The sequence below is a fragment of the Aquarana catesbeiana genome, linkage group LG03 (genome assembly GCF_042186555.1).
Source record: "Aquarana catesbeiana isolate 2022-GZ linkage group LG03, ASM4218655v1, whole genome shotgun sequence".
Classification (NCBI taxonomy): domain Eukaryota; kingdom Metazoa; phylum Chordata; class Amphibia; order Anura; family Ranidae; genus Aquarana; species Aquarana catesbeiana.
This window is the reverse complement of record NC_133326.1, coordinates 37953358-37978317: the sequence shown is the minus strand read 5'-3', so window position 1 is coordinate 37978317 and position 24960 is coordinate 37953358. Positions and strand designations below refer to the sequence as shown.

Here is a 24960-nt window from a genome sequence, read left to right as displayed (position 1 = left end):
AGATATTACATAAATGCTGGAGGAAAATGTAACTGTAGATAATTCCACAACACAGCTATAGGAATATTTATTTTTAAAGGGATACTTGTGAAGGGGTTTTGCAAAGATTAATATAACATGCAACAAGGGCTGACTGGCAAATCTTGGCCCAGGGGCATTTCAACCTAGAGGCCCATGCATGGACTCGGTCCTTCTCCCAGTCTCCCTCTATACTTAGCCTCCTCCAGACCCCCATCCCAGGCTGAAGCACCGATCAAGGGCGGGTTGGACAGCACCTGCTGCACCAACTCGAGATTCCGGAACTGGCCCACAGGGGGCTGCAGGGGGGGGAGCCGGGGTGGCTCAGTCGTGGCTGGCCGGGGGAGTAGAGCCTTCGGTGGGCCTCGGAGCCAGCCTCTGACACTGTATGCCTCAGATATGGCATACACCATCCATGCCGGGTGGTTGGGAGCAGCCTGCACTCTGTCCTTATCCCACACTTGGTAGGACACTGGTTGATGGGGGCAAGGGCCTCATCCGCCCCTTCTGACATCATGTGATGTCACATAACATCAGAAGGGTAGGGGTCACTGTTTACGTCACCGGCTGCGATCTCGCAGTGCATTGATGGTCTCGCCGTTCAACATGGCGCGTTTCTGTGGGCGCTCGAATTTCCAGCCCCATAATGTTCGGTATTCAGAGAGGTAGAGCCCTCCTGCAGTGGTGTCACGGTGAGTCATTGCCCAATTATAGGCCAGTTTGGAAGGAGCACTAGTGCACTTGAGGCATGGGAGCCAAACACCTCACACCAGCACAGATGTAAGATGTAAGCAGCACGTGGAGGGCCCTGGACAGGCCAGGAGGCCAGGTAAGAGTAGACCTGCACCCAGGAGAGCGGGTTGTAGACTTTCTGCCCTTATGGAGGTAAGGGCTAGGGCAGATTGCAAAAGGCCTTTTAGGCCAAGAGTTCCCTGAGTGAGGATTTTTCCCCTGCAGGGTCCCAGGAGATGTGTTCCTATAGAGGAGGTGTCTAAAAAGATCTCTGTACTGTGAGTACTAATGACACTGGGTGTTAGGAGAGACGGGAGATGTTTGCTAAAAGTGGTGCATTTCCTTTCACATGGGACTACTGCAGACTGTCCACTTAATGTGACTATATATTTTCAAGCGACTCTGGAATGTATGTTGATGTAATGTGATCGTTATGCCATTCCTTAGATGACCTCAGTAGAGTACAGCAATTCTACTCATGTGATCTATGTTTGGACATTCCTTCCTTGGGATATAAAGGTCATGGACTGGGAATGTCATGTGGAGGCCTCTGGCATGGTGTGGGGCACAGTTTGGTGGAGGGTTTGGCCTCGGGAAGTGGGATAGTGTTCTAGCAAATGCAGGAATGTGGTAGGAACTTGTGCTCTTGGAGACATTATCAAAATAAAATAAAACTCCTAACAATTGCAGCAATGCGAAATATGTGTATGCTATTAGTTGTTTGAACCCATAGCAGGGCCTAGAAAAAATGTGTTGTTTCATGACCCAAGAGTCTTTTTTCTGAATAAATCCTTATAGGTGATGATATTTACTTTTTTGTCTTTAAGGCCTTAAAAGACCCGACACTAGGAGCCCGCAAGGACTTCCAGAGAGAGGCGGAGCTTCTTACGAACCTGCAGCATGACCACATCGTTAAGTTCTATGGAGTTTGTGGTGATGGAGACCCACTTATTATGGTGTTTGAATATATGAAGCATGGAGATCTCAACAAGTTCTTGAGGTAAGCTCAATTTCAGAGTTAAAGCTGAAGTATGGACAAAAATGTTTTTTGACCCTGTGTACTGTAAAAGAAAGTTAGCACTAACGTTGTGTGTCCCATCTAAATATCTTATTTTTAGGCTTAGTTTACGTTGTTTGTGGTTGGTGGCCTGTAAAAACAAGTGGTTGAGCTGCATTTTTATCACCCCCCCCCCCAACTACTCCTGCTTAAAGTGTTACTAAACCCAGGACTCTGCATTCACTATATCTGGTCTCCCACAGTACACAGAACATGGAAATGCAGTTATTTTATTAAATATAAACTGCTAAATACCTTTTCTCATCAGCAGTATATAGCAGTCTTGTGACTTCTACCATACTACTACTATAGCAGTCTTGTGACTTGTGTCAGGCTGAGCATTGGTTAAAGCGTGTAGAAGGAGTTTTTATTCTCCTCTGACTGCCCTATGGGGCTTCATGACCGCTGAATTTCTATCTGGACAGTGCTGATTGGCTCCATGCTGATCACATGCACCCTCCCAAAAAAGAGAAAAAAAAGTCTCTAGCAATACACACCAAACTGGGCATGTGCAGAGTGCCTCCTAGGGCTCTGTTCTATCAGCAGATGGATTGGGGACAGTAAAAGAAGGGGAGGATCAGAGAAGACAGGATCAAACAGCCTTTTTAACACAATCCAGAGGATTAACCCCTTAGGCTCCACAGTGAGTATAACAAGCATGCTTTACTGCATATACAGACTGATTTTACTCTCATAAGATAAATAATTCCTAATACTACACAGTATCAAGCAATTCATCAAAAGCAGCGCTCCTGTCAATATTTAAAATGACTGGCTAATATATGTCTATTGACATAAGTGAACAGAAAGAAACACAATAGGGGTAGCAGGTGGTGATGAGAAAGAGTCCGTAGTAGACACAGGTTGTAATCTTAGTGTTGTCTGTAATGGGGCGTACACACGGTCGGACTTTTCGTCTACAAAAGTCCGACGGACGCCGACGGACTAAAGCTGGCTGTCAATCCGATCGTGTGTGCGCTTCCCCGGACTTTCAGCGGACTTTTTAAGCCTCAAATCCGACGGACTTTAGATTTGAAACATGCTTCAAATCTTTACGTCGTAACTACGACGGACCCCGAAATCCGCTCGTCTGTGTGCTAGTCCGACAGACAAAAACCCACGCTAGGGCAGCTATTGGCTACTGGCTATCAACTTCCTTATTTTGGTCCGGTGTACGTCATCACGTACGAATCTGTCAGACTTTTGTGTGATCTTATGTAGGCAAGTCCGTTCGTAAGAAAGTCTGCCGCAAGTCCGCCAAAAGTCTGCCAAAAGTCCGTCGAAAGTCTGTCGGACAGGCTGTCGGACTTTTGTAGCCGAAAAGTCCGACCGTGTGTACGCCCCATAAAACGTGCACCTTTCACCAGATTCCTCCAAATAGTGTGTCACACTCCCCTCTGGGGTTTAAACTCACCAAACCGCTGAAGTTTTCAGGCCTCAACAAATATCCAAATGCTACCTCCACATGGTGTCCTCGATCAGAGCCTCAAACTAAATCCTCAGGCACCAAAAATATGAGAAGAAAACTCCACATAGTCTAGTTCCATGTTGAATTTTTATTGAATTTCCTCTGATCATAAAAAGTGTAATCACTAAAAACTTTTACGGTCCTTGCTTCCCGATTGATCATATAATTTGATGTCTATGTTATTATCAAATCCTACTGAGGGGCCAAAGATGGTTCTGTGGTGGGCTCAGCAAAACACGCCGATTGATTTTACTGTTGTAGGTTTAGTAACACTTTAAGCTACAAAGGCAACAGATGGGGGGTATACACAAAGCAGTTGGAAAACATTTTCACCTGTCACGTTTGACAAGTACCACCCACTGGACATGACCTGGTTAGCTGAATAAGTCTGGAGCCCGCAGGGGGTGTGCCAAGTGTGCCTGGGCACACCCTAATCTCTAAGTGAACATCCTTTATTCCCCTTGTATCCAGCACCCACCCAATCAATCCTGAAGAAGCAAGCATATCTTACGAAACGTGTTGATGTTTTGAGTATGGAGCAACACACTAGCAGCAATTTCATTTAAGTTTGACCCTATTGATGGACTCTTATATATCTCATTATACATCGCAATTTTCTTGTCTCCATACTAGGATCGGGTATCTGTTGACTTGTTGCTTTATGGACGGTGTCTTTTAATCTTCCCCATTTTTTATGAATGTTCTTTTTTAATATATATCCAATAAAATATTATATTGTTACTTTTTATACTGACTGCCTTGTGCTGTGCCCATAAAATCCGTGTTTTGAGAAGCTGATTCAGCTTCTCCTTTTTCTTTCACTGTTATAGAAGGTACTATTTAGAATTATACAAAATAGTTGATTATACATTAGTATACAAGGGCATATGAGGTACATTTTAATGCATTTAAAGCTGAATTCATGGTATGGCAATTTTTACATAGTTGAATTGACCTAACTTGTTCCAATAAAACTATAGCCAGCCATACATGGAATGAAATTCAGCTAGTTCAGCAGGGACTGGCAGAATTTTGATCCATGTATGGGTACCCTGGTTGTACACAAGTCCGTCTATAGATGGACTTGTGTACAACCAGCCTGTTTTTTTTTTTCTCCCTATGAATTAGTGCCACTGGCTATAGCAAGTTGAAAATTGGCTTGGGCAGAAAGGGAGTGAAAGTGTGCAGTGTTGAAGTGTTTAAAAGTGGAACATAATTGTGTCTGAGCAGCACAAACTGAAAACACAATTTCATTTTTAATATGCAAAGCAAACTCATTCATGTATCCATGCTTTATTTTGTTGAGAAGTCACTTTGAAGAACACCCTCCTAGTATTTCTAGTTGCGAGCATCTTGAGTAATGCCGCGTACACACGGCCGGATTTCCCAACAGAAAAAGTCAGATGGGAGCTTTTGATCGGACATTCCGACCGTGTGTATGCTCCATCAGACTTTTTCTGTCGGCATTTCCGACGGACTCAGATATAGAACATGTTCTAAATCTTTCCGTCGGAAACGTCGATGGAGTTTAGCCCGTTGGCAAGTCTGCTCGTGTGTACGCGGCATTAGGCCAGATGATTCGTATACATTTCGTATGCATTTACTTCCTGTAATCATCTGCTCTTTGGTCTGGCATGCAGGCAGGAGGGTGTGCTTAGCTATGAAAGCCTTCCTCCCCTCCAGATGAAAAAAAAAAAAAAAAATGCCCATGAAGACTCCTGGGATGTATGATATCATTTTTGCCTAGGCCAGAAACCCGTAACTGAAGAAATGTAAAAACCAAAAGGTTAAAGCAAGTCAATTTAACCGCCCCGGAAGATTTTGCCCCCTTCCTGACCAGAGCACTTTTTGCGATTCGGCACTGCATCGCTTTAACTGACAATTGCGCGGCTGTGCGACGTTACACCAAAACAAAATTGACATCCTTTTTTTTCCCACAAATAGAGATTTCTTTTGGTGCTATTTGATCACCTCTGCGTTTTTTATTTTCTGCCCTATAAACAAAAAAAGAGCGACAATTTTGAAAAAAAAAACAATATTTTTTACTTTTGCTATAATAAATATCCCCAAAAATATATAAAAAAACACATTTTTTGCTCAGTTTAGGCCGATATGTATTCTTCTACATATTTTTGGTAAAAAAAATCTCAATAAGCGTATATTGATTGGTTTGCACAACAGTTATAACGTCTACAAAATAGGGGATAGTTTTATGGCATTTTTATTATTATTTTCTTTTTATTAGTAATGGCGGCGATCTGCGATTTTTATTGTGACTGCGACATTATGGCAGACAGATCGGACACTTTTGACACTATTTCGGGACCATTGTCATTTATACAGCGATCAGTGCTATAAAAATGCACTGATTACTGTGTAAATCACACTGGCAGGGAAGGGGTTAAATACTAGGGGGCGATCAAGGGGTTAAGTGTGTCCTAGGGAGTGATTTTAACTGTGGGGGGGTGGGCTACCACTGACATGACAGCGATCACTGCTCCCAATGACAGGGAGCAGTAGATCCCTGTCATGTCACAAGACAGAACGGGAAAATGCCTTGTTTACATAGGCATCTCCCCGTTCTGCGGCTCTGTGACACAATCGCGGGCCCCCCGGCGGACATCGAGTCTGTGGGACCCGTGTTCACGGTCACGCTGTACACGCGCGCCCGCCACCCACTAGCCCCGCCAATTAAAGGGGATGTACAGGTACAGCCATTTGCCCACCTCTGCCATTGTGCCGACGTATATCGGCATGCAGTGGTCGGCAAGTGGTTAATATATGCTTCTATATATTTACTAATGCTATCAGAATAAGGATTAAAAATAGTTAATTGTGATTGAGAGAGTTTAGTTACGCTTTAATGTTTAGCTCTATTTTAGGTTTAGTTGCAAAAGTTCATGAATACATAATCACAAAGCAAAGACAGACTAGAGTAAACACATTAATACATTCTCTTCATGAACACACACACACCTAACAGAATTGTTAAAACTGCACTGAACAGATAATTAATAGGGTTTCCAAGCACTTGCTTTGATGGTATTCTCTTATTACATAGAAATCATGTTTTTAAACTTGATATGGAGTGGTACTTACCTCTTCAAATAATTATGAGTGTTGCTTCCTGGTATTTAGTAAATTGGACCCTTGATATTTTCCTTGTTTGGAATGATAAGCACATGCATAATTGCACAAGAAGCCGTAACATTACCACACTGCTCTGCGGTTTTCACATCATTTGTAAATATATTAATTTACATGTTTTTTTTTTCCTTCGTTTTAATGAAAAATAATCTAATACAACTATTTTTTGACTCTAACATAGAGTAATTAATCCCTAGTTGTCACGAGAATGTTCTCATTGACAGTAGTCTCTATTTTAATCACTGATACACTGGTTATATTGTTCTCTATAATGGCTTTGGTTAGGTCATGTGTAAGGTGGGGTACTGTAAAACAATTTATTTTTTGTTGTAAAAAATCCCTCGAGATGAAAACAATATCTCCTATTAGATATTTATATATTAGTCAACATTTGTAAGCAGCTAAAAATATGATTTTAATCAAGACTTACGTAATTTTGTTTTTAAACAATGAATTAAGTTGGAACTTGCACTTGATATACCCCAACCATTCTCAACCAGGGTTCCTCCAGAGGTGTCTTGGGGTTCCTTGAGCTGTGGCTGATTGACCTCCCATTGGTGGTGCCTGAATAGTTCCAGGGCCAATACCACTTGGCATAGCCAGTTGCAGGGCACCAATAATTTTTTTCTAGCTGTCTGTAAGGGTAGCTTTTCTTCCCACTGGTCAACAATACAAACTGCATTTTTTACACTGACCCCCAATGAATTCATTTTAGCTGTGGTTCCCCAAAAAATGAATATTATTTCAAGGGTTTCTCTAGCGTACTACAATTGAAAAAGGCTGATATAACCAAAAAAAGGACTACCCTTACAGTGGATATAAAAAGTCTACACTCCCCTGTTAGAATGTCAGGTTTCTGTGATGTAAAAAAAAAATGAGACAAAGATAAATCATTTCACAACTTTTTCCACCTTTAGAGCCCATTCACACAGGGGCGACTTTGGATCTGACTTGAAGTCACCCTTGGTCGCCCCAAGTCGTGCAACATGTCAAATTCCATGTTAGTCAATGAGACCAGTCTTAAAGGGGTTGTAAAGGTAAACATTTTTTCACCTTAATGCATTCTATGCATTAAAGTGAAAAAACTTCTGACAATACCGCCGCCCCCAGCCCCCCCGTTTTACTTACCTGACGCCTCGAAAGTCAGCTTCTCGTTCCCGACATCTATTCCTCCGCTCACCCTGGCTGCTGATTGGCTACAGTGGATGGATTGGAAGCAGCACAGCCATTGGCTCGCGCTGCTGTCAATCACATCCAATGACGCGGCGCGCTGGGGGGCGGGGCCGAGTGATACAGTGAGCGGCTATAGCCGCCGGCTGTATCACGGGAGTGCGCCCGCAAGCACTAACCACCATGCGAGGGAGCTCGCATTAAGGTGGTTAATGCTTGCGGGGAGGAGCTGAAACAGCCGCCGAGGGACCCCAGAAGACCAGGTTCGGGGCCACTCTGTGCAGAACGAGCTGCACAGTGAAGGTAAGTATAACATGTTTGTTATTTTTAAAAAAAAAAAATTTTACCTTTACAACCCCTTTAATGTACACGACTGAAGTCGCACCGACTTCAGTAAAGATTCCTGTACTACTTCAATCCGACTTCTAGGCGACTTGTACCCATTGATTTCAATGGAAGTCGCCTCCAAAGTCGGATCGTGTCTTGACTGAAGCAACAATACAGGAAGAGAAAATTGTTTTCTCAGGCAAACCCCTCCCTCCCACAGAGCTGATTGTTGTTTGATTGGCCACTGGAAAGTCGCCTGTCCTGGAGGCGACTTAAAGTCGCCTTGTAAGTCGCCCCAAGTTGCGAGGTGTTGCGCGCTCAGGTCGTGTCCAGGTCGCCTCGCAAAGTTGCGGCCAGAGTTGCGTTGCCCCTGTGTGAACCAGTTCTTAATGTGACCTTTAAACTGTGCACCTCAATTGAAAAACAAACTGAAAACTTAGGGGGGGGGAGCAAAATAAAAAACTAAAATAATGTGGTTGCATAAGTGTGCATACCCTCTTATAACTGGGAATGTAGATGTGTTCAGAATTTAGCAGTCACATTTAAACTCATGTTAAATAGGAGTCAGTACACACCTGCCATCATTTAAGGTGCCTCTGATTAACCCCAAAACAATTTCAGCTGTTCTAGTAGGTCTTTCCTGACATTTCCTTAGTCACGTCCTACAGCAAAAGCCATGGTCCGCAGAGAGCTTCCAAAGCATCAGAGGGATCTCGTTGTTAAAAGGTACCCAATCAGTCAGGAGAGGGTACAAAATAATTTCCAATGCATTAGATATACCATGGAACACAGTGAGGACAGTCATCATCAAGTGGAGAAAATATGGCATAACAGTGACACTACCAAGAACTGGACGTCCCTCCAAAATTGATGAAAAGACTAGAAGAAAACTGGTCAGGTGGGCTGCCAAAAGGCCTACAGCAACATTAAAGGAGCTGCATGAATATCTGGCAAGTACTGGCTGTGTGGTACATGTGACAACAATCTCCCATATTCTTCATATGTCTAGGTTATGGTGTAGAGTGGCAAGACGGAAGCCTTTTCTTACGAAGAAAAACATCCAAGCCCGGATAAAGTTTGCAAAAACACATCTGACATCTCCCGAAAGCATGTGTGAAAATGTGTTATGGTCTGATGAAACCAAGGTTGAACTTTTTGGCCATAGTTCCAAAAGATACGTTTGGCGCAAAAACAACACTGCACATCACCAAAAGAATACCATACCAAAAGTGAAGCATGGTGGTGGCAGCATCATGCTTTGGGGCTGTTTTTCTTTACCTGGAACAGGGGTCTTAGTCAAGGTAGAGGGAATTATGAACAGTTTCAAATACCAGTCAATATTGGCAGAAAACCTTCAGGCTTTTGCTAGAATGCTGATCATGAAGAGGAACTTCATCTTTCAGCATGACAACGGCAAAAAGCATACATCCAAATCAAGTAAGGAATGGCTTCACCAGAAGAAGATTAAAGTTTTGAATGGCCCAGCCAGAGACCAGACCTGAATCCACTTTAAAATCTGTGGGTTATCTGAAGAGGGCTGTGCACAGGAGATGTCCTTGCAAACTGACAGATTTGGAGTGTTTTTGCAAAGAAGAGTGGGCAAATATTGCCAAGTCAAGCTGTGCAATGCTGATAGACTCATACCCAAAAAGACTGTGCACACTTATGCAACCATATTATTTTAATTTTTTATTTTTACTTCCCTTCACTTAAAGCATTTTAGTTTGTTGTTTAACTAAGTTGTACAGTTTATAGTTCACATTAAAGGTGGAAAAAGTTCTTAAATGATTTATCTTTGTCTCATTTTTTTAACATAACAGAAACCCAACATTTTAACAGGGGCGTGTAGACTTTTTTGGGAAAGAAAACCAGGGAATAGCCAGTAGCTCACTGGGGTGTATGGGCTGGAAAGGCTCTGCATGAGAGCAAACATAGCGTCCCTCAAATAGCTAACTCACCTCAATAAGGTGTCATCCTGGTAATCAGCTAAGCATACAAAAGGAAAAGGTGAATAGAGAACCTCACCTGCAGTAATTACTAGGGACCATGCAGCTTATAGATAAGGGAACTTTATTACACAAAAATATCAAATGGTAATACAAAATACACCGGATAAAAATCCCATCACCAACATGTCAGTAAAAAATGTATTAAAATAGACAACGTTGTCTGATCAAGATGCAGCTGCGTCATAAAAATCCACACATACATATGTCAACAAAACATCTCTGGGGTAATAAAGCACCTGACACTATGGTGAAATCACTGTTGAAACATCATAGATAAGAAATATTCCCACAGTGTACGGGATGGTTGAGCAAAAATGGGGGCTCTGCGAGTGAATCGAAGGGGGGGGTACGTTTTTCCTATAACCACCGTGGATACCAACTCCAGGCACTAGTGTGCCATATGTAGTGCAAGTATGTATCCCAAGTCCAAAGTTTTCCACAGGAGGGTGAAGCTGGGAAGTAGTGATGCAGTAAGGTCATACATATTTAACACTGTAACAGTGGTTAGGATATCAGTCCAACGTATAGCATGGGATATTGTTCTCAGTGTGACCAGTGTTCAATGCAGTACAAAAAAGACACAGCATAGGAGTATAGTGCATGGACCAACAGGTCCGCTCACCCAGCCTGGAAGCAGTGTGGACGTGGATACTGGCTGTAGCTTTACCGTCTGCACATCCATTGGATTTGGATCAGGGATGTGGCTGTGTTGCCGGTCAGGCACTAGGTCAGCGGCGGGTGCAGTTTGATGTGATCCAGTCCCGTAGTGGTCTCAGCATCCCTTAGTCAATATGAATGCTGTGGTATTCGCAGATTCCCATGAGCATGTGCGGGCTAACAAGCCGACATCAATGGTGACATCAGCGCATCATTCACGTGGTTGTATCGTGACAACCGACTAGTTTCGCTTGAGCTTCTTCTGGGTTGGGGGGGGCTAGTGGTGAGCTTTTATTAATACTCTCCAAAGAGCATGGAAGTAAGTGCAATTATTTGCTTTCGTTAATCAACCATCAACACCACATTCAATTCATCTGCAGCTGGCTTTTTCATCAATAGGAAAACAATAGGGATGGCAGAGAACATATTGATATAGAGTAGGGGTCCCCAAACTTTCTCAACAAAGGGCCGGTTTACTGTCCTTCAGACTTTTGGGGGGTGGACTGTGGCCTTTGGAAGTAGAAATTGTCCCGGCATCATTCGGAGAAAACAATGCAAACAATTCCTCCCATAGTACATGTAAACATGTAATGGGGGAGGAATAGTGCTCCATCTTTGGTGTCATTGGGAGGTATAGTGCCCCATCTTTGGTATCAATGGGAGGAATAGTGCCCCATCATTGGCATCAATGGGAGAAATAATGCCCCATTGTTGATGTCAGTAGCAGGAATTAAGCCTCATTGTTGGTGTCAGTGGAAGGAATAGTGTCTTGTATCAGTGGAAGGTAAGGTGCCCCACAGGCCGGTTAAAGGCAAGCAAAGGGCCGCATAGAGGCCCCAGGCCACAGTTTGGAGACCGCTTGTATAGAGGGTTGGGGACGCATGGATGATGTGATTATGACCCATCGACAAATCGCCTCTTATGAGGTGGAGTGTCTAGCTCCTCACTCCTGGAAGGTAGCGGTAATGTTAACATACCTGAAGGGATATCCAACTGTCAACAGTAGGCTACTGAATGACCGCAATAGCAAAATTTCCTAAGAGCAAGTCTTGTCTATGACATGAATTGAAATAAACAAATCACAACCGAAAAAAAAAGGCAGGGGAGGGGGAGGACTGGGGAAGACTCTTTGACATCCGACAAGGCCTATAACTCACTTGGCAGCCAAATAGACATTGGGAGGAGGAAAGGATAGGGGATAAGGGGTGTTGGACACACTGGCAAACCTCTCCAGCATGGACTCTCCCAATCTGGCCCCCTGGGGTGAAGGGAGGACTCAGAGGGTGTTTTTATGTTTTCGAATAGAGCATGAAACAAATAGTGATGAGCCAAACATTGGGTTTGATTTAAGCAGGATTTAGCGACATGACTAGCTTTCAGGTGCAGAATCTGAACTCCACTGAAGTTAATAGGAGCTGAATGTTAAGAAGCAATTCTGGCCATTTTGGGCATTTTTAAACAAATGGCATGGGGGTGGGGGGCTGGGCACTGTCATGGGCAACATGTACCAAAGTAAAAAAAAAATGTAAAAAATGTTTATTTGGCTAGAAGCAGTGATTTTAGTATTGCTTCACATAAACAATTAAAAATGCAAAATTCCAGTAAATAACATGTCTAGGGGGTTCCCTGACTCTGCCTGTGAAGTGTGCATTTGTACAATACAACCTACAGCAGCAATGACATTTACAAAAAGTGCTTTTCAATTGTCAGCAAAATGGCAGCTCCCAGCTACCTTATTCTGTTTGTAAACAAAGCGTTCAGGGATTGCATTCCTTACCCTAGAGGTCTGGTATAGATCTTAATGGGGGACTATATCGGGATTGATTAATTTTCAAATATATATATATATATACCATAATTTGTAAACTCTATAACTTTTACACAGACTAAATAATATACATGATTTGGGTTATTTTTACCAAAGAAATATAGAAGGTTACATTTTGGCCTAAATTTATGAAGAAAGATTATTTGTTTGCAAAATTTTATAACAGAAACTAAGAAAAATGTGTTTGTTTTTTTCTTTTTCAAAATGTTTGGTATTTTTTTATTTATATAGCAAGAAATTAAAAGCCTAGTGGTGATTAAATACACCAAAAGAAAGCTTTATTCATGTGAAAAAAAAATGATATAAATTTAATTTGGGGACAATGTTGCATGACCGAGCAATTGCCAGTTAAAGTAGCACAGTGCTGAATAGGAGGTCAAGTGGTTGATATGCTGCTCTTCTGTAATATCTGCATTTTTTTGCAAAATAATCATGTGCATTGCGTGATGCAAAAAATAAATAAATAACATTTTTATTGACAATATTTTTATAAATGCAATTTTGGGGAAAAGAGGGAGCTTAACTTGACATGACCCCACTAAGATTCGTCATGCAATCATATGCATGTTTTTAAGTTCCTATTTGTATACTGTGATTCCTTTCATTGATGTTTCACTTGCATTTCATCTCTTGTTTCACATTAATAACTTCCTTCAGCTTTTGACATCGGCGGCTGAAACCGTCTAGTCTTCTAATGTGGACAGTAGCTGGGACCTTGTGAAGCATCCTCCCAGGAGACCTCCAGAGCATTTAATCACCCACATGGCCGACAGTTTAAAATTAAAATGACTTCCCTGCTGCATCGGTCACCTTTATTGTTCAATGTTTTCTCCACAAGGCACAATGAACTGCAATAAAACCTCTGGAACTTTATTTATGATGCTGTTCCAAGAGAAGCTGGTTATAAAGTGAGCTTCTTCCATTTTACTGCTTTTCCAATTTTTATTGAAAGTCACAATTAAACTCGGACAAATTCATTTTATAGTCTTTTAAGAGGCCACCATCTCCTCTTTTGGAAAAGACACTGAGTTGTTAAATGCTGTAATAGTCATTTTGGGCCGAGTAATGGAGCAAAAGTATAGGAAATACTCAGCTTGACCCTTCTTGTAGTTCGACTTAAAACATTTTTTCAGTTGATGCTAAATAGAAGCAGACCATATCTGTAATAGTTGTGTGACTAGAGAGATCATTTTAATCTGAGAATGTGATTGGTAAGCAACTCTACTTACAACTGTTAAAGGGCCAATAAAGATTTAAATACTTAACAGTCACTGGTGCGTGTCAGAGTATGAGCTAGAATTCACCTTTCACTAGCAGATCAATGGTATGCTAAAACATAACTGCTTAATAAATTCCAGGAAATTATTATTAAAAATTTAAAAAAAAAAAAAAAACATGTAACCACATGTCGATAACAACCCATGCAATCCATACATACAAAGAAACCAAAACAAAGAAGTTCAGAAATTAAGTTATGCATAATAAAATGACACAGGGAAATGTATTTAATACTTCTTACAAAATCCTTTGTTGGTAATGACAGCTTCAAGACTAGAGATGGGCTGAACACCCCCCTGTTCGGTTCGCAGCAGAACTCCCGACCAGAGAAAAAGTTTGGCTCCCGAACTGTGAACAAGTCAATCATGAGAAATCAAAAGTCCCCATTTTGAAGGCTTATATGCAAGTAATTGGCTATAAAAAGGTTATGGGGGCCCAGGTACTGCCCTGGGGGACATGTACCAATGCAATTTTATTTTTTTGTTTTAAATAATCATTTTAATGATGATTTTAATGATTTTAATGATGCTTAAAGTGAATTAATAAAAATGAAAAATTCTTTTAAATATAGTGCCTGGGGGGGGGTCCAGACTGTAAAGTGGCACATTTGTAGCATGTATTGAACCTGCTGCAGCAAAAATTACGTCTAAAGAATAAAAAAAAATCACATTTAAATTGATTAGCGGTTGCAATTGCCACACCGGGCTATTTAAAGAAATGAACAAAACGCCAAAATGTAAAGAAAAAAAATGGTGTGGGAACCCTGCCTCCTGAACCATACCAGGCCACATGCCCTCAACATGGGGGGGCGGTGCTTTGGGGCAGGCCTTGTGACGTAACTTACCTGTGCATTTTTAAGAACTTTCAGATGGTGGAGCAGGCACTCGGCGTTCTGCCTTTGACGAGTGTGGAGCGTTTTTTTTTTTTCTTTTTTTCTGGGCTGGTGGCGGGCATCATGATTGACAATGAATCTACATCGGGGGATATTGTTTTTTTTTTTTTTTTTTTGGTTTTTAACAACGGACTTGTCAAAAACCCTTGTAGTTTTTTTTTGTTTTTTTTTTTTACAGTTTTTTTTTTGGTGAATGAGTAGGGGTACCTACTCATTCACATGGGGTGGGGCAGGGATCTGGGGGCCCCAAAGAGCCTGGTATGGACTGGGGGGAGGCATGCATTTTTTTTTGTTATATTTTCGGCAATCATTTTTTTCTTTCAGCTGTCAGGGAGGCCCATTGACAGCTGTTGACTCATTTGTTGTTAAGGACGTGGTGACCCTTTCCTTAACAACATGTTGACTGTGCACTAGGCGGGCAAACATCCCACCGAACACACAGGAAATTCGGGTGTTCGGCGAACACTTGAACAGGGGATGTTCGCGCCAAACTTTTGCTCAGCCCGAACAGTTCGCCCGACACTATTCAAGATGCCTCCTGTATAGACAAACTAGCTGCATGCATTGCTCAGGTGTGATTTTGGCCCATTCTTCCACATAAACAGTCTTCAAATCTTGAAGATTCCTTTTGTAAGCAAACATTTGCTTCTGCTTCAGTTGCCATTGTTGGAAAGTGTTAGTGCTGTAATATTCTATTATATAAAAAAAAAAAACAAATAAAAAACGATATTTTCAGACAAAGTTATGCCCAGTTTACCTATATCATAACCAGCAGAACATTCCTGTGTTGACATTTAGAAGGCACATAAGAAAGAATAACAACAACAATCATCTAGCAAGAGTGGTAACATAAGGTAGTAACACAGGGGACGTAAGAATGTCTTAAACTATTTTTTCTTTTGAGAACACAATACCGATAAAAGAATGCACAGGGAAGAGCAATAAGGTTTAAAAGGGTCAGACCCAGAGGTTTAAATGCTAACTGCGGAATGCAAAAAGTTATTGACATGTTTTGTGTGCAGGAAAGTACCTGAGTAATGGTAACAAAGATGGTAGAAATACATTGGAAGCCTAGATATAAAGGGGTGAAGGCAAAGGCAAGAAAGGAAGAAGAGTTGTACCTTTAGTTTCTAGTTATGACCTTGTGAAGAGAAGTGACCCGTATTCAGGAAATCTTCCACACCTGAAAGGGGCGTGTTTTCCATTTCCGTAAAAATTGTGAAGGAGCTCCTGCTGGAAACACCTGATTGTCCTAAAGTGGTCAAATCAGGAAGCTGGAAGCTCTATTGAATTTAATCAGGGTTGTATGAATAAGATGAGATGTCTCCGATTGGAGGGAAGTTACCTGGGGAGGAACAAATAGAAGTTATGTTAGATGTTTATTGGCCATACCTTGCCTGAGATAGACCCATTTTTTAGAACAAAATATTTTAGATTTTACATAATGGATGTTTAGCATCTGATTTTTGATGAAAACAAGATAATGCACAATTTTTAATACTTATAAGATGCAAATACAGTAGCTAGAATAACAAGATACCTTGTATAGATGATATACAATATATACAATATACAGTGGGAACGGAAAGTATTCAGACCCCCTTAAATGTTTTACTCTTTGTTATATTGCAGCCATTTGCTAAAATCATTTAAGTTCATTTTTTTCCTCATTAATGTACACACAGCACCCCATATTGACAGAAAAACACAGAATTGTTGACATTTTTGCGGATTTATTAAAAAAGAAAAACTGAAATATCACATGGTCCTAAGTATTCAGACCCTTTGCTCAGTATTTAGTAGAAGCACCTTTTGATCTAATACAGCCATGAGTCTTTTGGGGAAAGATGCAACAAGTTTTTCACACCTGGATTTGGAGATCCTGTGCCATTCCTCCTTGCAGATCCTCTCCAGTTCTGTCAGGTTGGATGGTAAGCGTTGGTGGACAGCCATTTTTAGGTCTCCCTAGAGATGCTCAATTGGGTTTAAGTCAGGGCTCTGGCTGGGCTATTCAAGAACAGTCACGGAGTTGTTGTGAAGCCACACCTTCGTTATTTTAGCTGTGTGCTTAGGGTCATTGTCTTGTTGGAAGGTAAAACTTCTGCCCAGTCTGAGGTCCTGAGCACTCTGGAGAAGGTTTTCGTCCAGGATATCCCTGTACTTGGCCGCATTAATCTTTCCCTCGATTGCAACCAGTCGTCCTGTCCCTGCAGCTGAATAACACCCCCACAGCATGATGCTGCCACCACCATACTTCACTGTTGGGACTGTATTGGACAGGTGATGAGCAGTGCCTGGTTTTCTCCACACATACCGCTTAGAATTAAGGCCAAAAAGTTCTATCTTGGTCTCATCAGATCAGAGAATCTTATTTCTCACCATCTTGGAGTCCTTCAGGTGTTTTTTAGCAAATTCCATGCGGGCTTTCATGTGTCTTGCACTGAGGAGAGGCTTCCGTCAGGCCACTCTGCCATAAAGCCCTGACTGGTGGAGGGCTGCAGTGATGGTTGACTTTGTACAACTTTCTCCCATCTCCCGACTGCATCTCTGGAGCTCAGCCACAGTGATATTTGGGTTCCCTTTTTACCTCTCTCACCAAGGCTCTTCTCCCCCGATAGCTCAGTTTGGCCAGGCGGCCAGCTCTAGGAAGGGTTCTGGTCATCCCAAACGTCTTCCAATTAAAGATTATGGAGGCCACTGTGCTCTTAGGAACCTTAAGTGCAGCAGAAATTTTTTTTTTACCTTGGCCAGATCTGTGCCTTGCCACAGTTCTGTCTCTGAGCTCTTCAGGCAGTTCCTTTGACCTCATGATTCTCATTTGCTCTGACATGCACCGTGAGCTGTAAGGTCTTATATAGACAGGTGTGTGGCTTTCCTAATCAAGTCCAATCAGTATAATCAAACACATCTGAAGGTGTAGAACCATCTCAAGGATGATCAGAAGAAATGGACAGCACCTGAGTTAAATATATGAGTGTCACAGCAGAGGGTCTGAATACTTAGGACCATGTGATATTTCAGTTTTTCTTTTTTAATAAATCTGCAAAAATGTCAACAATTCTGTGTTTTTATGTCAATATGGGGTGCTGTGTGTACATTAATGAGGAAAAAAATTAACCAAAGAGTGAAAAATTTAAGGGGGTCTGAATACTTTCCGTCCCCACATATAATATATATATATATATATATATATATATAGTATATCTGACATAATCTTTTTCTATACGCTCTAGAATATAAAGGAATACTGTAAGCTCTATGCCCCACAACAGAATCACATCATTCAAATCACGTTATTCCATGCCCTTGGATATGAAAATCTTAGAACCAGAAATAAAACATGTATTTCTGAATTTCTTCAGTTTAGTTATGATTTCCATATGACAGATTAAATCTCCATATTTATGAAAGGTTTTTAAAATCTCTTCACGCCTCGTGTTCACTTTCCAGCACCTGGTGATGGCAATGTGGGTTTCTGTAGACATTTTTAATGGATGAAGTGAAAATCAACATACAAAAGAATTTCTTCCCAGGAAACCATAAAATAAAATATTGTTGTAGGTCTGAGTGTTTTATGATCTCAGTTCAGATGAAATGATAAATTGCATATATATGCATTCCCTGTATATTTGAAATGTACTTCAAGCATCTGATTGTAATTAATTTACTATGAAGATATGTTTATATTTTCCATAAAACTTTAACAAAATGTAAAATATTTTTACTTGTTTCCTATTTACAACTGATGTCCAAAACGCATCAATATCTCAGTTCTATTAATTGTACCAGCTGAATTAACAAAGGGTCAGATAGCGTATGTAGCTGCAATATTGAAAATCTCCTGTGGTTCCTACAGATGACCCCTCATTGCTACTAATGTCATTCTGTAGTGACCTAGGTGGCTGAAGATTGAGCTGTTGTCAGGAAGTAGGAAGCCATTCTCAGGAAGCGTCAATTTTTCAGGAATGTTCAATTCATTTCATTACAGCAGTGACTGGTGACTGCCAGCATGGAAATTGAGTTTGACTTTTTTTCTTTGCAGGGGGCACAATTATTGGCTGTTTGTGCTGACGGCAAAGTTACTTTAAGGATGTCTGTAAACAGCAAATATTTAGGGGTATCCATAGTAGGAGGTTACAAGTGCTATCAATGTCAGCAGTGCTTCCTTCTAAATATTATTGGAGGGTGAATGTGTAACAAGGTTACCCTCAGAGAGCAGTCAACTCCTTAAATCAGAACTTCACCATAAAGCGGAGGTTCCCCTTAATGCCCTCCTCCTCCCTCCTCTTCTTCTTTTGGCACTTTTTTGAGGGTGGGAACGAGTACCTGGTTTTGACAGGTACCTGCTCCCTCTTCTGGTCGGATTGCCAAGGCAATTTCACAGGCAATTTCACAGGAAGTTCTCCAACCCTCCTCTCCCTGCCCGCATCCCACATCATATGTCCCAGAAGGCTGCAGGACCATTCACAATGTGCAGCACAGCTCGCGCATTCCCAAGCTGGCTGCAAAGCTACAAGGAATCACAGCTGGCTTCCCACAGTTAACATGCAGGTGCTGCGGACTCTAAGACCAGTGGCGCTGAGGATGGCGCTGGATCCCTGAACAGGTAAGTCTCCTTTTATTAAAAGTCAGCAGCTACAGAATTTGTAGCTGTTGACTTTTTTTTTTTCAAACAGGGTGAAGAACCTTTTTAAGACATAGCACACTACTTCTCTTCAAGTCAGGGCAGTCTGAGATCTGTCACCCAACTCTCTTCTCTACACCAGCCACTGGGGGAAGCGTTGACCCCAGCACCTCACAGAGGCTTTATGATAATCTTTACTGGAGCTCGCCAAGTTCCTGCCACAAGAATCTTAAAGTGTAAGTCCAAGCAAATACTAACTAACTCTAAACCTTTTCTCTGCCACATTCTAAACCTAATCTATCTAACACTGTAAAGCAAAAATCGCTGTACTACCTATTCTGCAGCCGATCCGGTCCAGTTTCCAGTGGTGGAAGCTGTGTGCAGGACAGAACCTACAATGGCTGTGAAATGGCTGGGAAGTGACGTCACCCATTGACTTACTATGGGGCTTCCATTGTTGGCTGCCTCTCCTGCACCCGCCTCCACACTGAAGCCCACATTGACAGTTGATGCTGGGACTGGACCACATTGACTGCAGAATATGTAAGTATAGCAATTTTTGCTTTACAGGGTTCGATAGATTAGGTTTAGAATGTGGTAGAGAGCAGGTTAAGTGTTAGTTAGGTTTTGCCTGAACTTCCACTTTAAGTTCCTACTCATCTGTGGCAGCATCAGTTGGTCTGAAGGTCATCACATACACTACAATCAACCCCTCAGGAACAGCCTGACAGAGGCAGATTAACCAGCACCACTACAGAGACCCACATGGACATCTGATCTTATCCTACCACATGCATGTTCTTCCATCAAGAGAATTTCCCCAGTGAAATGTCCTGAAAGTTGAATTATTTACTTCACCTAAGCAAACCATAAAGCACCATCAAACAAAAGTAGCTGTTTTCTCACAGTTACATAAAATAAACGTCTAAAAATAATACAATTTCAAACGTGAAACTTAATTTTCACAGCTTCCAGCAAGTCTTTTTTTCTTTCTGTAAAGAGGGAACAGTCCTCCTTCCCTCTAGTCTCTGATGGGGAGCAGTCCCAGGGCTCCAATGATCCAGCTACCTAAACATACACGTGGTGGCTTTGGGTGTGTGCTTTATATGACACGAGTTCCTCCCTAGCTTCTCCTGCCATGCCAATTGAGCAAAGACCACCAATATCTCCACCCACCAGTTGTTAAAGTATAACTAAAGGAAAAATGTTTAATTCTATGTTAAATACCCATAGGTAAGCAAGTATGAGTAACAGGGAATGCTGCCCAACAACTATCTAAGTGGGGCTATCTCTAAAAGGATTCTACACAAAGGAACATTTAGTAGCACCTAAACTAATTACAATCTAAATCTCAGTATGTGAATAATAATATGAAAAATAATATGGTTCTACATTTGGACATAAGAGCGGCTATAGGCGGTCATAATGCAAACGGGGCGATTAGGGTATGCCCAAGCACATCCAGCACACCCTGTGTGCACGTATATAAGAGCGGCATCATTTCTTGTAAATCAGATAAATATCAGCTATTGGCTTATCCCTACAATCAGTTTTATTTTTTTTCTAAGGTTATGCTTGGATTGTAGTCTGAGCTATTCCTGCATGTCTGGTTGTAAGTAGACCTCAAAGTAGAACTAGCACTTACACAGGGAGAATGGCCTGGGAATAAGCTAGCTTTTCCTAAAAAAAAATATCTCTAGCCTGGCTTCTTTAACCTACTTGAAGTTCAGCAACAGCTGGAGGGCCACAGGCTGGGCATCCATGCAGTAAAGCATGCTTGCTATACTAACTGTGAAGCCTAAGGGTCTAATCCTGCGCATTGTGTAAAAAGGCTGTTTGATCCTGTCTTCTCTGATCCTCCCCTTCTTCCACAGTCCCCAATCCATTTCCTGATAGTACACAGCCTTGGGGGCACTCTGCACATGCTCAGTTTAGTGTGTATTGCTAAAGAGTTTTTTTTGGGAGGGTGCATGTGATCGGCACAGGGCCAATAAGCACTGTCCAGACATAGGGTCAGGGGTCCTGCAGCCTCATAGGACAGTCAAAGGAGAATGAAAACTCCTCATACAAGCCTTAACCAGGGCTCGGCCAGACACTGATAGAAAGCCTGCTATATATTGCTGATGAGAAAAGGTATTTAGCAGTTTATATTTACGAATATAATTGCATTTCCATGTCCTGTGAACTGTGGGAGATCAGATATAGTGAATGCAGGGTCCTGGGTTTAGTAACACTTTATATAACATAAATATCTGTTGTCTATATAAATATAAGATTTTTACAATGAAGGTCTACTGCATTATAATTATTACAAAGTATGTACCTGAAATGTAAGACTAGAACAGAAAATTAAATGCATGGCATAGTCATTTATCAATTCCATTATAAGTTAGTTTAGTTTTGTTGCTGTTTATTTCTTCTTTTTTTTTTTTGGAACAGAGCATAATAAGAATGTTTGCACATTCAGCATTTTCTACAGGAATCTAAGTTTAGCAATCTCTTCAGAGCAAGTGAAATCCATTTTGTAATACAAAGGTTGTTCCGGTGCGAGAGAATATCCCAGTGTACATGGTGCACATTACACTAAGAAGAAACACAGCTGTATTTATAAATTGGGACAGCTAAGCTGAGCAAAAATTAGCCGTCAGTTTACTAATTATTCTTATTAAAAAAAATATTTATCTATATAGATATATATTTTTTTATATATATATATATATCCAGTATTTTTGGACAGAGTAGGCAAAGAGTATAAGCCATGGCAGCTATATTTTATATTTATTGCTGTCTGTGTACTGTTGTTGAGATGTCCCTTTCATTTTTTTGGAGACACAACAGAAAGTAAGAGGACATTTCAATATGAAGAGCAGTCCCATCTTTGACATTTGTCACTGGCCCCGGACTTCATACATGAATATTAGGGATGAGCCCGATGTTCAAGTCAACAGCAAACAATATGCTGTGTTCGCGGCAAATTTGAAAGCTGCCGGAACACCGTTAAAGTCTATGGGACACTAACATGAAAAATCAAAAGTGCTAATTTTAAAGGCTTATATGCAAGTTATTGTCATAAAAAGTGTTTGGGGACCCGGGTCCTGCCCCAGGGGACATGTATCAATGCAAAAAATTTTTTTTAGAAACTGCCGTTTTTTCGGGAGCAGTGATCCCGGCCTCCCCCCCTCCCCCCTGTGTGAATTGGTAACGGAGTACAAGTCCCCCTACCATTTCACAAAAAAAGTGTCAAAATGTTAAAAAAGACAAGACACAGCTTGGGACAAGTCCTTTATTAAAAAATAAAAAAATAAAAATGTCCCACGATGTCCATTCATCTTCTTCTATCATGCCACCCAAGGGACTGAAAAAGAAAGAAAAAAAAGCCGCGAAATAAATTCCCCAATGAGGAAAACAACATATTGGGGTTGATTTACTAAAGGCAAATAGACTGTTCACTTTGCAATTGCAGTTGCAATCTGCAAGGAAATGTTCTTCTGAGTTTAGTAAATGAGGTGAAACTCTATCCTGACTTCCATCATCCAAACATCTGCAAGCAAAATGAAGTTTATTGTCCTTGCACATGAATGCACATGGTGTTCTTTGCAAAGTGCAATTTCACCACATTCACTAAACTCTGGGGAAAATTGCAACTTCATTTACAAAGCCTATTTGTTTTTAGTAAATCAACCACAACACGTTCATCAGTTATACATTCTCATGCTCACTATTGTATTTTAGTTTCTGATCAATGTGTATCCATAGATGTTACCAAAGTGGCCCTGTGGCGATGGTAACATTTGTAAAAAAAAAAGAATGTCTTGATGAGACATGTTCCCCTGAAGTCCACTAGAAAACCAACACTTTAGGGTGTGTCAATCTCCTGGGCCTCCCATAACTTAGACCCCTTTCACACTGGGGCGCTTTGCAGGCGCTACAGCGCTAAAAATAACATCTGCAAAGCGCCCTGCGGTGCGCTGGCAGGACACTAAATTAAATGTCCTGCGAGCAGCATCTTTGGAGCGGTGAAGGAGCGGTGTGTACACCGCTCCTCCACTGCTCCTGCCCATTGAAATCAATGGCAGAGCGGCTATACCGCCGGCAAAGCACTGCTGCAACACCACTTTGCGGGTGGTTTTAACCCTTTCTCGGCTGGTTTTAGCCCTTTCTCAGTAAAAGCACCCCGCTAGCGGCCGAATAGCACTGCAAAATTGACGGTAAAGCACCGCTAAGAATAGCGGTGCTTTACCGCCGACGTACCCACTGCCCCAGTGTGAAAGGGGCCTTACAGTGGTACCTCCTGCTGACCTCCATGTCACTACAGAAGATAATGATCATGTGATGGTCAGCAGAAGGAACCAGTGAGAAGATCGACACACCCAGAGGTTCTGGTTTCCTGCTGGACTTCGGGGGAACAATTCTCTGCAATGAGTGGTGTTCAGAAGAAAAGAGAGATTCAAGGTATTAGGATTTTAAGTATGGCTTTTCTTGCAAATTTTACTAAAGCAACAGGGTCAGGTTATTACTGAAAAGAGTTTGATTTGAATCAGAGAATAGTATAATTATGTTCCTATTTTGATGTCTACATAATCTGTTTAAATGTTCTCAAGGTTTTAAAGCACAGGAACGCATATCAATGTATGTGGCAGATGTTTTCTAAGCTTTCTAAGCTCAATGGAGACATTTTATATGGACATATCATTGCCTACAGAACAGTATTAGATGTGCATGATGGAAAAATCTGTTTCATTTGAGATTACTTTGTTAAGTTAATCATTTTGTTTTATATTCATTATTGTTAGAATTAATTTTCAGAATTTGTTTCATATATTCAGATTTGTTTTGTATATTTGGATTAATTTAATATATTTGTTGTTCTGAATCTATCCCTCTTTCAGAAGCTATTTTGGAAGATTAACTATTATTGTTTTAATGTGTTAATTCGTTATTTTGGATGATTACTTATATACTCTGTTGGGGTTGGATGAAGGTGGATCCATCAGAGTCTCCAAATCATAACATAATGAATAGAACAAAATACATTTTGGATTCATTAATTATGTTATGATTAGGAGATTCTGATGGATCCATCTCAATCCAACCCAAACACAGTAAGTGGGAGTCATCCTATTTCACTTTTATACCTTACAGGATTTATTGCAATATGCTTCCATTTCATATGAATTTCATTGTTTGATTATAATTTATTTTGGATTCTTTGAAAATCATTACTGTTTGATTCGGAGATTTGGATACTTCCTAAACTCCAAATAATGAATATTTTGTCGAATTTCGATGTGTAATAAAACAAATCAGATATGTCTAATTAGGAGCCATGTACAGATTGTGAATGTTTTTCAGAGGATATTGGCATGTTTTGAAACAGAGATTCCTTAGCTTGGCAGCCTGAATGTCTAGTGCCTAAACTTTCAGTAAAAACATTATCCTTTATACTTGGAATGAATGACCTTAAAATGTCAGGTATCTAGACCCAACACCCTTCAGATGGTAATTTATGAAGAATTGAATATAAATGATACAACACATGATCATAGCTGAAGTGCACATATGTGTTGCCTCAGTATCCTTATTGTAATAATAATTAGGATGATTTGAACTTCCTAATTAGTGTGAATTTCTTAAATTTTGGCTCACATTAATAATAGGGCTTGTAAAAAAGTAGGCAATATACTTAAATCTAGTCTGAAGTGGAGAAAAAATTTGATCAACAAGGGGACAGTGCTTAGTGTGGTTTATGTTTT

The 24960-nt window shown here is 41.0% G+C and overlaps 1 protein-coding gene across 5 annotated transcripts in view; it reads left to right on the top strand.

The window, feature by feature from the left end:
• NTRK3 (neurotrophic receptor tyrosine kinase 3) overlaps positions 1–24960 on the top strand; it is a 1063191-nt gene that overhangs the window by 938361 nt on the left and 99870 nt on the right. For all 5 annotated transcript variants that reach the window (XR_012242732.1, XR_012242731.1, XR_012242729.1 and 2 more), the window contains one exon: positions 1578–1750. Coding sequence is in view for 1 of the 5 variants with exons in the window: in XM_073618426.1 (XP_073474527.1) it covers positions 1578–1750 (173 nt within the window). In the remaining 4 variants the exon portion in view is untranslated. The remainder of the gene's footprint in view (positions 1–1577; positions 1751–24960) is intronic.